Below are 14,061 nucleotides of genomic sequence, written 5' to 3'. Positions count from 1 at the left end.
GGCGCCGTTACCTGCTGCCCCGCACCGGGGCAGGCGCGGCCATGGCGGCCGGGACGCCGCGGGTCTCGCCTGGGCCCAGCGGGCAGCGGCGGGCTGAGGTAGTGTGGCCCGGGGTAGGGCGGCCAGAGCGCGCTGTCCCCCGCCTCCCCCACGGGCTGAGATGGTGCGGCCCCAATCCCCCTCCGCGGGGTGAGGTGGTGCGGTCCACAGCTCTCACGTGACCACGTGTTGACACGTCGCCTGGCAACAGAAAGGTGGTGCTGCCGGCGGCGGGTGAGTGCGGGTCTGGGCAGGCCCTGCCCTGCGGCCCGGTACCGCCTGGCCTGGTACCGTCCGGCCCGGTACCTCCCTGCACAGTACCGCCCGGCCTCGCGGCCCGGTACCGCCTGACCCGGCCCCGCGGCCCGGTACCTCCCTGCCCGATACCGCCCGGCCCCGCGGCCTGCCCGCTCCCTGGCTGCCTGTGCCCAGCCCCCGGCGGAGGGGCGGCCTGCTGGCGGCGGGCCCGAGATGCCGGGCTGCTGCTGACTCTTTCCCCCGCAGGGTGCTCTGTTTGTAGGCATAGGCCAGCCCCAGCCTCAGCCCCATGGAGGAGGCCCCTGGTGCCGCGGCAGAGGGATCCGAGGTGGAATTCGTCTCCACTAAGTGGGATGTAATCAGAGTTCCGCCGCATCTTGCTATGGAGGTGATTTCCTTTGAAACGTTTACAGGGCAGCGTGTTCCCATGCGTTCCTTACAGATCTACCTCTTCATGGAAGCAGTTTCAATAGGAAGAAAAGCAAACAATTATTGCAGTCTTGCCCTGCCTATAAAAAAAGTCACTAAAAAGTAAATCTAGTTACTGTTGTGTCAGCAGCATCTTGAAGTATGAGTTTCTCTCTCTGTTCTTAGCGTATTTCTGCTGTAGACGCATTAAAAAGAAAGCTGTCCACATTTCATAGATGTGCATACTTGGGCTCTTTTTTTGAGGTTTGTTGGTGTTAAGTTTTCTTCTTCCATTGGTACTGCACAATACTTGAATTTGGCAAATGATGATATGGGTTAAAACAATGTCTTTATAAAAAGGAAGAGGAGAATAATTTGGCTACATGTAGTGCAAGCTGGAAGACTTTCTTTAATAAATCCCTAAGGGCTTTTTTTTTTTTTTTTTTTAATAGATGTGAGCTAGAAATGTGAAATTAGAAGTGGTTTGTAGAATTTTTGTCAGGATCTTTCTGTCTTAACACTAGCTGAGTGACCATTTTTGCGAATGAGATTGAACTTCTAAATTAAACCTGTGACAAAAAGTACTTGTTACAATACTGTAGTGTTAACATTAAGCAAACCCCACAACCTGTTGTTAAGCAAACCCCACAACCTGTTATAACCCTGCTATTCTGCTTTTCACCTGCATTGTATACTAGGCAATAGAAGCAGAGAATGGGAACAACAACAAAGAGGAAGAGTCCGTTCCTCTGGAAGACCAAGCAGAAAGAGAGATCTGTGGAGCTACAGAGCTGTTTGTTGGCTCTGCAGAAGTGAGGCACTGTAACAATATATATAATCGTATTCACAGAACATATGACCAGTATTTGTAACTTAATGTTCTCTGCAGAAGTGAGGCACTGTAACAATATATATAATCTTATTCACAGAACGTATGACCAGTATTTGTAATTTAATATTCTCCTGGTGCAGTTTTATTACTGCAAACACAAACCCAATCAGAACTGGAATAGAGAGGAGCTAACTGGTCAATCACGAAGTATACAAAAGCTCTGCCAAAACTGGAGAGATTCCTTTGTTGTGCTGTATATGTGTAAAGTGTTTTTTTTTAATCAAGAGTGACACAACTTTGGCAGTGTATTTGTGCACTAATTTGAGAAGACCCTCTTGTTTTTTGTTCTTTGCATTTTTCATGTCTCATGATGACAAAAATAAGCAGACTTTTAGGTGCAAATAGGGTTAGATTGAAAAGCTGTTTCAGGTGATGGATTTTATCTTTCAGGAAAAATCTCCTGAGACTTTCTCAGACAAAGTAGAGTTTGACAGATGTCCTCCTGAACTGGGTGACATGGAGCAGCCGATAGCAGACAGAGGAAACCCTTCCCTTCCTTCAGGAGCTCCTCTGCAGGCATCTGCAGTGTCAGTGGAGTTGAGCAGCTGCACAGAGTCAGGTATCATTCAGTTCCTTACTAACAGTACAATACTTGATACCATCTGTCAAGCACAGTTTCTAGTTTTCTCCCTTTCTGATCATTGTTAATGCAACTGGAGGCATAATACTGTGAAACCTAAGCCTTTATCTTTTCCCTTTTTTGGGTGGTGGTGGTAGTGGTGTCCAGGTAACATTGGAAAACCCATTTCTCTCTATTCAGAGTCTGCCTTTGAGCAACTCCGTCAGTTTACTAGTGAGAATGGTGACGAAAGAAAGAAAAAGGAGTGCCAGCAGCATGGAGCTGAGGAAGACGAAATAAGCAGAAGTGAGGAAACCGTAGAAAAAACAGAACTGGTTGTCTTGGATCCAGAACATGTGAGAAGCCCTCAAACCTTGTCCTTCGCAGACTTGATATTTTTATTTGTATAAAATGTGTGAGGTAAATTGTAAGCAGTGGCTTAGCTGTGTGCTAAAACTACATGCTTAAAAATCGCTTCTGTGAAAGTACTAACTTCTGACTGTGTCTACTGCCTCAGTATTAACCCTGAAGTTGCAGGTTCAGAAGTGAGCAATGTAGTGGGTAAATCTGATACTCTTCAGTACTCCTGAAAGAGAAGTACTTGCAGCAAGAGTGAGCGTATGGGTTCTCAGATGTAGCTCTTCTGATATGTTTCTGACTTTCAGATATTCTCAGTAGTCACTTTTTGATGTCAACAAATACCGACTGTATAATGCTTCTCACTTGCTCTAGTGAGTGTCTATGGCAGAAAATAAGATGCTTTATTTAATTACTCCCACTGAGTAGCAGTAAAATTTCTTCATAATTTATTTACACAAATATGCTAAAGTTTATCAATGTCATACTTCTTTACAGCCTCTGATGAGAAGATTCCAGGCTACTCTGAAGAATTACCTTACTAAGCAGATAGAAGAAGTGAGCCTAGAGCTTCAGGAACTGGTACATGTCATTCTTTCTTTGCCTTCCCACAGCAGCCCATCCCTGTCCAAGCTGAAGTGAAATGGCTGAATTTCTCTTGTTTTTGCAGAGGACAGCAGTGAAGAAGAGCAAAGTACAGAGGGAAGAGCTTGGGGTGATTCTTTATGGAGAACAGCAGCAGCTGGCCCATCTGCAGATGGAACTGGAGAAGAGCCGTGACCGCTGTTCTCAGATGGCCACAGCGCGTCTGCAGCTGGAAGAGGAACTGGAAGGCCTCAGGCTTACTTATAAGAAAATGTGTCAGAACAGAGATGATGAATGCAAGAAAGGTGACTGAGGCAGTTCTTGCAATATTTCCTAATTCTAGTACTATGTGGAGAAATGAATTTGAATGTAAGTCAAGCATTGGATTGAAAGTCACAGTAAAATTAATCTGGAATAATGCACTCATCAAAAAGTTTCACAGATATTCCTGGTTGCCATATCATTTCTATTGTTTCTAAGACCATGTTGAAATGCTGTACTTTTCTTAGAAGGTCTTTAGGATTAAAACTGTTCTGTCACATAGGCTGTTCTGTGACTTAGCAGGAGGAAAATTCCCGTCGCTCTGTTGCATCTCTGCCAGGGTGTGATGAGACTGAAAAGGCTGTAGGTCATCAGGGGCATCCAGGAATATGACAGCACTAGCCATGTGGCAGCCCATTCCAGCCAAAGAAATGAACTTGATTAATTATTTTTGTTGCAGGCATCTGGGCAGGAAACAGTAAAACAATTACAATGGCAAGGAGAGCTAAGCATTAAAATAAATTGTTTAGAAAGTTTCTGCAGCTTATTAAAAAATTAGAGAAGCATTCAGCAGATTGAGAAAGAGACAGTTCTGTTTTGGGGCAGAGGAGTGGATACATAGCCTCCTGAGGCATCTTCTTTGATTTCCTGGGATTCCGTGTGCTGGGAATCGAGGAATTGCTTACCAAGATTTTTAGCTTTGCTTGTGGAGCTGTACTCCAAAGCTGATGTAAATTCTTATTTCAGGGAGGGCTGATTTATCTGGTAGGTGTGCAGTTTTTGCTTTGGGTGTTTCTGTATTTCTTTCTTTTTTATCTCTGTTTAAAGTGTATCCTACAAACATACTTCTCTGTAAATATTTTTCCTCCTGCCTCCCCAGTGTCTGCAATGCAGACCCAGGTTGAAAACCTCGCCTTGCGTCTCTTCTACATGCAGAATATGGACCAGGATATGCGTCATAATATTTTACTAATGAAACGGTCAACAAAGAAGGCTGAGGCAGAGAAGGTCCAGGCTGAGGTGGAGAAGAAAAAACAGGTATCAAGTACTGCCTTCTTTAAAATAAATGCAGATGACAGCAGTGAGTCTTGGAGGATGTGCTGCCTTGTCAGAAGGAAGGCTATAGTGACTGAGTCATAGAAGATGTGTGAGGACATTTATCCCAAATAACTGGGGAGGTGGGAACCCACAGGTTTTTTCGAAAAATTAGAAGGATCCCCATCACCAAGATAGTGGCATGTAGTACCCAAAGGTTTTTGACAAGCCTTTTAATAGAAAATCACTCTTCACTCAATAAAAGGGGGGTGTGGGGGCAGAAAGGTATTTAGTGAAGAGGTATCATATGTTCAAGTCTTGGAAAATTATTCTGAGTCACAATGAGTTTTAGGATGAACAACGAACTTGGAAAATGTGCTGGAGCTCCCTCTGCTGCCTTCTGCTTGCAGCAGGGCCCAGACTGATTATTGTTAATGCAGAATTGCATGCAAACAGTTGAAATTAGATAGATTTAAATGTTTTTTAACAATGGATTTTAAAACATTAAATGATTAAGATTCCCAGCAGCTGGAGAGGTGGCGCAATATAATCTGTGCTGACAGGAATGACTGCTGCTTCAGATCAAAAGTATCAATTTACTACTGCAAATGGAATAATAAAAAAATCAGCAAAGAAGGTTTCACTCTCTTGAAAGTTGTCACTGCTGCATTTATGAGCCATTTTTATACTAATGGAAAAGTTTCAGTAGGAATCAAATCTAACCCAGTTGCCAATTTAATTCCTTTTCTAGCCTATGTTATTCTGGTGGAGTGTAGTTGGTTAAGACTGAGATTATATTACTCATCCTGAACTGTTTGGCTCTGACTCTTTAGGATCTTCTATTGGACCACTTAACAAGAAAAGCCTGTGAACTACAAGAACAGATTGTTCTGTTTGAAGCTCAGTTTGTGGCCCAGGCAGAGGACACAAAAGTAATTCGGCAAGCGGTAAATGAGGTAGGAGGGTGCTTTTTTTGCTGCTGGTTAATATTTCCCCCTGGAGGGACTGACCCCTTTGGCTCATGCTCACGTGGTATGTACAATGTAGGCCAGAATTCTACAGTTTGTTCCTGTTTGGGGAAATGAAGACAACTTTTTTTTCTTCCTCTTTTCTTTTCCCTTTGTCCTTAAGAACTGCTTGTAAACCCCACCTTCTCAGTATTTTTTTTTTCTTGCAGACCTATGCTCTGTAGTCTGGTGTGACAATAAACCAGACAGCTGTTAGTTGAAGCTGTTCCTGCCCAGCATATTATGAACAGAAAAAAATACTGCATTGTAACAGGTATTTGGGTTTTCAACACAGTGTAGATTCATCCTCTCTACCAACTCTCTCTTCCCTAGGCTCGTATGGAAGCACAGGCTATTAACATGGAGAAAAAGCGACTGATGAACCAGTGGAATAGTAGCTTGGCTGGAATGAAGCAAAGAGATGAAGCCTATGTTGCCACACAAGAGTTGCTGAGGTACAGTATCTGAAACAGTCCCAGGAGAGACCTCGAATAATTTGGATAGGAGGAATTCTTAAAGGAGCAGTATGTCTTCTGTCAAGTTTATCACTGTATGTGCAGGATACGTCAGGCAGAACAAGTTTGCTGCTCTAAAGCACATAATAAGGTTAAAAGATAAGAAGCACAGTTCTTTGTTACTGTTTTCCTTTATCTGAAACACAACTCTCCCTGAAAATGTGTGAAGTTTTTAAAGCTGTTTAGAGTTATTCTATTCATTTTTTATTCCTTTAAAAGAGTTCCTTCACCTTTGCAGCATCTCTCAATACAAAAAGTTAGACATCAAGGAGGATTTATCTGTCACTTTCGGTTAGGGTTTTTATGATGCCTTTAGAAATCTTCAGGAAGACCTTCCTATTGTTGCCAAAGGAAATGTTTACTTGGTCTGGAGTCTTAAAGCTTGACTGATTCTCCGAGAACAAACAATATGCTTTTATATGGTGGCATTCTGGTAAGACTGGGGGGTAGGAATAGGACTGAAAGAAGGAATTAATTTTCCTACATACCTTTCCTTTTAAATCTTAATGTCTCCATCCATCTTCTGATGACTCGGCACTGTCACAACAGACTAGCATTTATAAAGATCTTCCTTCTTGACTGTTGTTGCTGCAATAGCATGTTTGAAAAGGGGAATTTGTAGATGACCATTCAGCACACATATCAATCCCTGTGATGATTTTCCATCCTCTTTGCCTCTCTAGTAAGTACAAACATGACCTCGAGCTGCTAGAAACAGACATCCATGCCTGCAGAAAGTTCATCAGGAAAGAGGAGGAGAAGAATGAGTTGCTTGTCACCATCCTGAACCGTTCACAGAGCAATGCCAACACAACAAAGAAACTGATTGCCCAGTGCCTTTCAAGGCAGGAGGCCTTGAAGGTTGAATGTAGCACCTATAGTCGCGTTCTCCATGAGACAGAGCAGGCCCTCAATAGGAGCAAGATGGTGAGAAGACTCCATGAAAGAAGAATCTTTTTGAATTGGACATGGGTATTTAATACCCCTCCTCAAACAGTTGTAGTGATCCTGTCTCTGTCTTCCATATTTCTTAGGATCAAGCTACTCATCTGGATGAATTGTTATCCATCAGTAAAGATATAGAGAAAGCAACTGATGTCAAAGAACAGATGGAGAATGAAATCTTGGTAAAGCTTCGGGACCAGATGATGTCCAGCAAAGCTACAAAGTACTTCTCACAGCTGACTGCAAAACTTCACAAGAGAAAAACAGATCTGGTATAGTGTCTCTTCTATTTGGGAGGACAGGGGAAGGAAACCACCTGGAGAAGTGTTTCTCAAGTGTGTTTTGTCAGTGTCTTCATCCTGGTTTTTGGTTCTGCAACTGAAGGTCTGTTGGGTTTGTGACTCCAATTTGTTTCTTCTAGCGATCCTATTGCAGGATTCTGGTATATGTGAGAGAGTTTGGCCAAAAAGGCCTGTCACATAACATACTATTCTTTATTTATTAATAAAATACAGCAGAATGATAAATCATAGGAGTATTTACTATAAAGTATTACCAGTTCTTCGGTATTAGAGGAAGACAGTAGATAGGTGGTACTTCTATATTCCACATTAACTTGTATCTCTATACTCCATCACGAAACATGATACAGGCATGCTCTCTGTTCCTAAGTAAGGATTACAATCCAAGGAACAGTCAAACCAGACCCACAGATCTTAATGGCATGATAAGCTGCTCTCTTTGGGAGTGTATAACTGGTACAGATAGAAAAACTAGAAGGTTCAGCATAGTATTTATCATACCAAGTTGTGTGGGCTGGAACTGACACAACACACTCACACCTCTGTATTTCTGTGAGTTACTTCAGCCTGCCCCAGCTTTTTTAAATCAAGGGCATATCTTAAGTAACTGGAGGACTTCCAGTACTGGCTTCCATTGTGAGAAAGGCCCCTTCACCCTCCTTCCCAACAGATACACAAACAAGTGGATATTTCATGTTGACTCCTATTAGTATCTGTGTTGAATATAGCGCAGAGACTATGGACTTGGAAAAGACCAAATTGTAACCTCTCACAGTGTGGTCCAGGCTGCGCAGAAGTAGCAGACAGGCTCTTGAAAATGACCGGGTTGCATTCACACTGCACTCAAACAAAAAGGCATGCCCGTGCTTTCTGGCTAGTACAGGTGTTGTTAGGTGAGGGATGTGTTTGTCAGGTATGGTGGAGAAAGTACAATAAAGTAATGTCCTACTACTGTTAGCCAGACAACTAGAGATATCTGGGCAGGGAAAGTAATTGCAAAGTGGTGAGTATGGTCTCTTACAGGGTTTTGGGATATTTAAGCTCCTTAATGCTTTTCAACAGCCTATGGCAGAGGTAAATATTGCTATCTCCTGTCAATAGATGGAGAAACAAAGGTACAGAGAGGGTAAGGAGCTTGCTTACAGCTTGTGTGCTACAGACCTGAGAGTAGAATCTAAATCCCCTGATTCCTGTGCTTTGATTAATGGGCATTACAAATCAATGACTTGCTACTGGTGACAGTAATTTGTTTTCTGTCTGTTGATACTCCTAGGAGGTGCGTTTTTCCAAAGTTGAGAATGATATGGCCCAGGTTATTCTGGATGCAACTCATACCAACTGCAGGCTGACAATTCTCCAAAAAACACTCTGTGAGCTGGATGAGGAAGTAAAAAATATCTGTGATTTGATCAGCTGCAGGGAAAGTGAGATTGCAAAGTGCAGTCTCCTGTCTGAGAACAAGCAAGGGATCATCAGCCAGTACAACAAAAGGTTGGAGATGATTCTTTCTCAGCAAGGGGTATGTACTTTTATGTTTGCCCCAAATTTGATTTTCTTCTTTGTGGTGACCACAGATATCCTTGATAAATGTAACTGCAGAAGCATCAGAGAGTTAAAACTTTCAGGCATCGGTATTGTGATTTAAAAGCTGCACTAGTTAATGTAAATGTTTACGTTTGTCAAACAGTTCTTAATGCATGCAAAGAGGAATTGGCATTTGGGAGTTGTGAAATGAGGGTGTGCCTAGCACAGATTTCTGCAGGGAGTTGTCTGCACCCGATGAAAATGTTGCGTGACATCAATACTCTGGGAGTAAATAGAATCTCGTTATAAAATCTGCAAAGACTGATGAGGGGAGAATGGAGCAGGCAGAGTGACTTCCGTCACTTGATGGTTGGCCCTGCTCAGATGATACCGTGATCTGTCCCTGGCACAGTGAGCCATAAGACCTTTACAGGTAGCAGTGTGAAAACGAGTACTACAGCGCACGCTTTTGAGTGTCCGGATGTACCTGTTATAAGAGCTGAGGCAGGCCTTCTGTCACAGTGTCCGAGAACCATCCGGGCTTCTGCTGCATTTATTCCTGTGAGGTCAGGAATGATTAGTCCCATCCAACTCATGGGGAATGGAGGCAGAAAGTAACTGACAAAATAACAGTATAGCTGAAGTATTTAGTAGGCATCTCAGCAGTTGGACCAGCCTTCTGCAGTGATGCTATAAACAAGTGCTCCAGCAGCTTCTGCCTGATTTATCTCAAACCTTGCCCTCATACAGGGGCAAGAATTTGGACCATTGGAAATCTTGATCCATAAGCTGACCAAGCAGATAGAAGAATATGATTCTGAGGTGATGACATTACAGAAGTCCTGGCTCAATCAGCAGAAAGAGCTGGTCAAGTTAACACATGAACGGGAGGAACAAATAGCCTCATTGGACATGTTAAAGAAACAGATCACAATAATGCAGCAGAAGAAGGTGCGCACTGAAAGTAAGTAATTCCCTAACTCTTTCTTAAAATGTTAATCTGTGAATGGAGGAAAAAGTGAGTGAAGGCTTACAGACAGGTAATGCTAGACCTTCACCAAAGAATGCCCTCAGTGCTCCTACATATGTGACCAATAATGCAAACAACCTCAGCACTGCACTGTGGGGCTAAGAGCCAGGCACCTTCTGCTGTTTTGTGTGTTGTTATTTCCTATAAGGATTGATCCTGCTGTCTCAACTGACACAGTTGAATGCTAAGTGACTGCGTCACCTATTATACTTCTTAAATAAAGTTTGCAGGTAGTTTGTAGGTAAATGTCCCCACCAATGATAGCACTTTCCTTGGCTAAAATTAATTCTTTTCCACAGAAGTCTCCTTCAAAACCTTATTTGATTTTTGGGCTTGTGGAAAAATGTTTTGGCTGGGTATGTGGGACACAGGTGGCTCCGCACACAGTGTTGTCTGGTCTAATAGCAGTTTGTCACGCCTTGCCTGTATTCCACCCAGTGTTCATGGGGAACGGTAAGACTTTTTTTTTCTGTTTTAAGACTTTTTTTTTTTTTTTTTTACGTTAACCTGTAGATGAAATTCAGCAGGAAACTAAAGAACAGAAAGAGATTGAACGTCACATGAAGAACATGTCAAATGACTTGATGAAGTTGAATGTGTTGATCAACAAGAAAAACAGCAGCTGTGAGGAGCTGCAGTATGGCAACATTATTGCAGAGAATGAGTTTGTACGCTCTCTCAAGGTATAGAGGCTTGACATCTCATTTCCAGGTCTTGATCTCCCATGCAGATCAGAGGCAAATAGTGACCCTGTAAAACTTTCTCAGTCTGACAGTCTTGTATTGTTTCACACTTCCCAAATCTAGGCAGCAGAAAAAGAATTAGTTGAGATGCAGGACAGGCACAGTCAACTGACTGAGGAGAAGGAAAGACTCCTGAACAGCCTGTTGGAAGCAGAGTAGGTACCAGAGAGATTCTTGCTTTGTGCCACAGTCTTTGAACTTTAATATTAATGTGTCCATGTTGCCTTTCTTCTCCAGTCATCAGACTGAACCAGCACCAGCAGATGTGCTTCTGTCCTTGGAGAAGATGAGTTTAATGAATTTTTGAAATGCAGAAACTGAAAGCGGCTTTAGCTGTCCCTGGAATGAGCAAGAGCCGAGAGGATTTTGGCTTTAACAATCCCAGCATGCTTGCTTATGCTGGATGTTGCCAAGATCTGCATGCTATCTCTTCTGCCAGGAACTCAGAGCCAGTGTGCCACACTGGGCAATTAATTGGGGTCCATCAGCCCCCTGTCAGACTAGGCATGCCTGTATTTACAGTCATCATGCCATTTTCTAAATTGCCGAGCTTCCTGCCCGATTTCATGCTGCTCTGTTGCTGCCCTTTTACATGTCCCGTTTGCAAATCTTTCGTTGCTGCCAAACCATTCAGCTCTGTGTTCAGAGTTGATCTTGGTACACTGATGTACAGAGCATCCTTTCTGTTGTTTACAAAGACATTGCTTTCCCTTTCTGTCATTGAAGGCATCAAATCAAGCTATGGGAGAAAAAGATCCAGCTGACAAGAGAGATGCGTGCAGTGGTGGATTCTGAGACAGGGCAAGGCGAAATGCCAGCCATGAGAAGAGAGATTCACAGGATGCAAGTAAGGCACTGGGAAAGAGGACTGAGGAGCTGCACACAATTTATTCAGATTTGGAGTTGCTGAAACTTGAGGCAGGAGATGAGAAACAGGCTGGAGAAGTAGTATCTTTGAGGCCATAGCAGTATTGGAAATCTTACCACCCTGCAGCTAGATTGAATGAAATACATCCAGCACGCATGCACTTTGTGTTCCATGTGCATGCTGTGTAATAGGCTGCAGCAGCATCTAGATACACCTGAGAAACCTATTTAAAATGTAGTATGTCTGCCACCTTGTTCTATGACCCCAATTTATAAGCAAAGAAACGTTGATTGCTAAATATTGCATCATCTTAATAAATGGTTAGGGAAGTCTTTCTATCTTCTGGCAAAGCAACTCTTCATTTTCATTCTCAGGATGCTTTTGCTCTTCTGCTTTTGCTATTGCTAATGAGTTCCAGTGAAACATTTTGAAAATTATTTTAGATGAGTTGATACTCCAGCCCTCTGGCTGTCAGATCTGCACAGGGCAAACTACATTTGGATTTGGAGCTAGTTTGGCTTGCCAGTGCTCACATGTCACATGTTTCTGGTTTATGTTGATGGAACGTACCACACAGATTTCAGTTAGGTACCACTTGTAAACATTATTTTCAGCCTATTTTGTATCTTGACAAATGGCAGGTTCGCTATGGCCAGCTGATGAAGCAGCAGGAGAAGATGATTCGTGATATGGAGGCATCTGTTTCTCGTAGAGAGGCGATAGTGATTCGTGGAGAGGGTCAGAACAAAACAGATAAGAAACGTATCGTGAAGAGCGACTTCCACCGCAAGAAACAGGAGCTGAAAAAGAAGATCAGTGAAACCCAGAAGGTGAGCAAGTAAAGCAGGGCTGCAAGAATTCACATAACCTGTATTTGCCTTGTAATTAGCACCGGTGAGCAATTAGTGTGGGATGTCGGTACACACTGTGCCTGCACAGGTACAGTACCACACAGGGGATAGGTTTTGGAAATTCATTTTTTTTTTTTTTTTAAAAAAAAAAGAATCCTGGGAGTATGGCTGGGAATGCAGCTGAACTGAAGATCCAGAATCTGCCATTTCCTTTTCTTCCATTTACTAGAATGCTCAAGGCTGCAGTGAAACCATCCGGGAGCTGGAGAGCACCCAAGCGTCCCTTAGTGCCGCCTTCTCAGAAAAGCAGCAAGAACTGTGCAGGCTGCAGGCGGAGTGCCATGGCCTTGATTCAGATGCAGAATGTCTTCGGAACAAGAAACGATGGGTGAGCGCATCCGCTTCCTTGCAGCACACGAGCCAAATGGAACATGGAACCTGCTGCTTTCTTCCGTTGCCAGCTCCCTGTCTCTGTGTTGCCACCGTCCTGAACCGGGCATGCTTGGCATGTAATTTTAGAAACACTTTATGCTTACTGAGCACATTTTGAGGGCTCATAGTGGCCCTAAATTGATTCTGCAGCTGCACTCGCGTGAGGCAGCATTCACCTAGGAACATCAGCCTGAAGGACATTGTATCTTGAAAATATCTACTAACAACTATCTTTTGTGAGCGCGAGCTGGCTACTCCTACGTATGTTACAAATTTGAGAGCCAGCTCAGGGTCTTGAATGACCCCTGGGGAAGTTTTGAAGTCGGTGAAACTCTGCCCTAGCAAGGGTTGCCCTGTATGTATGGGTGTTTCTTTGATGTGCAGAGTTCTGTGAGCTCAGATGGAGATGCTGTTTGGCTGTCGTTATGGGGATGTCATAGCACTGTCCTTAAGAAGCCCTTCTGTTCCACAGTGTGACAGTTAGAAATCAATGTGATTTGTGTCACAGGTACTTAGTCCTTTTCTGTGTGCAGTCTGCTGCCAAACCAATTCCCGTTGTTGCTCTCCTCAGAACCTTTTGGAGCTTGTGGCCTTACAGACGCGCCAGAAGCATCTGCAGGCGCTGAAGGAAGGGAAGTACGTGCCCCTGTGCCGCACTGAGCAAGCCCTGCAAGACAAGCAGCGGCAGCTGCAGGCCCGGCTCCAGACGATCCGTGCCATCGTCCACCAGGTCCAGCAGGAACATCCTCAGCACCACGGGGCGCTCCAGTGGCTCGCTCACTGCTTGGAATCCCGGCTGGGCCCCCAGGAAGCCTGACAAGACACAGACACCCGCCTGCACTTGCTCTGGGGCTGCAGGCTTGGTAAATAAACATAAAAAAATAAATGTGTAGAGTATAATATTTACCATACAAATGTATTTTATATATATTTATCACAAAAATGTATTTTATATATATCACATGAACATATTTTATATATCACATAAATACATAAATATATTTATAATGTGAATATTTTAACATATAAATTATATAGCTGTAATGGATATTAATAGATAAAAATCTATATATAATATATCCCACTATATGTTACATATACTATATATATTATATACACAATATATAACACACAATATATATGTAAACACACTGTATATATAATACACTGTGTATATAAAAAACACTGTTACGCACTATATATATAAAACATACAAGCTCTACACATACATATGAGACACACTCTCTATATACATGCTATATAACACAGACATGCACTATACATACATACATAACACACACACTACATGTATATGTACAGGTACACGCACACGCTCCGGTACACGTGTGCACACCGGTACACGCGCACGCACCGGCCCGCAGCCCGTGTCCGCAGGTGGCAGCGGGCCCGGCCCGGGGCGGGGGTGGCCGTGCCGGCGGCCGCGGCGGGG

The 14,061-nt window shown here is 43.4% G+C and overlaps 2 protein-coding genes across 12 annotated transcripts in view; one reads left to right on the top strand and one right to left on the bottom strand.

Annotated features, from left to right (window-relative positions):
• TBC1D16 (TBC1 domain family member 16) overlaps positions 1–149 on the bottom strand; it is a 33,681-nt gene extending 33,532 nt beyond the window's left edge. For 4 of the 7 annotated variants that reach the window (XM_080398482.1, XM_080398483.1, XM_080398493.1 and 1 more), the window contains exon 1: positions 12–149. The gene's annotated coding sequence lies outside the window, so the exon portion shown is untranslated. The remainder of the gene's footprint in view (positions 1–11) is intronic. The other 3 variants (XM_080398489.1, XM_080398485.1, XM_080398490.1) reach the window with 3 other exon arrangements.
• On the top strand, positions 135–14,056 carry CCDC40 (coiled-coil domain 40 molecular ruler complex subunit). Of its 5 annotated transcripts, XM_080398411.1 has the most exons (20): positions 135–273; positions 560–685; positions 1,404–1,517; positions 1,988–2,156; positions 2,358–2,512; positions 3,012–3,095; positions 3,184–3,403; positions 4,240–4,397; positions 5,228–5,350; positions 5,735–5,856; positions 6,600–6,843; positions 6,951–7,133; positions 8,437–8,682; positions 9,438–9,651; positions 10,231–10,400; positions 10,524–10,615; positions 11,187–11,307; positions 11,970–12,158; positions 12,409–12,567; positions 13,183–14,056. In XM_080398411.1, exons 2-20 carry the CDS (start codon positions 587–589, stop codon positions 13,426–13,428), a joined length of 3,108 nt encoding a protein of 1,035 aa, XP_080254537.1. In that variant the 5' UTR covers positions 135–273; positions 560–586; the 3' UTR covers positions 13,429–14,056. The 5 variants fall into 5 exon arrangements, with proteins under 5 accessions (XP_080254537.1, XP_080254539.1, XP_080254541.1 ...); XM_080398413.1 differs by lacking the exon at positions 1,404–1,517; XM_080398412.1 differs by lacking the exon at positions 135–273 and having other exon boundaries at positions 285–685.
• Positions 14,057–14,061: the final 5 nt, after the last annotated feature.

Source organism: Falco punctatus, assembly GCF_963210335.1.
Source record: "Falco punctatus genome assembly, chromosome: 1".
Classification (NCBI taxonomy): domain Eukaryota; kingdom Metazoa; phylum Chordata; class Aves; order Falconiformes; family Falconidae; genus Falco; species Falco punctatus.
This window is presented reverse-complemented; position numbering and strand designations above follow the sequence as displayed.

Bases quoted from the DNA above. Each gene is read 5' to 3' on its own strand.
- CCDC40 (XM_080398411.1), top strand. From the start codon at position 587: ATGGAGGAGGCCCCTGGTGCCGCGGCAGAGGGATCCGAGGTGGAATTC. The intron at 686-1,403 runs GTGATTTCCTTT...ATTGTATACTAG, and splicing joins CGCCGCATCTTGCTATGGAG to GCAATAGAAGCAGAGAATGG. The intron at 6,844-6,950 runs GTGAGAAGACTC...CATATTTCTTAG, and splicing joins CCCTCAATAGGAGCAAGATG to GATCAAGCTACTCATCTGGA.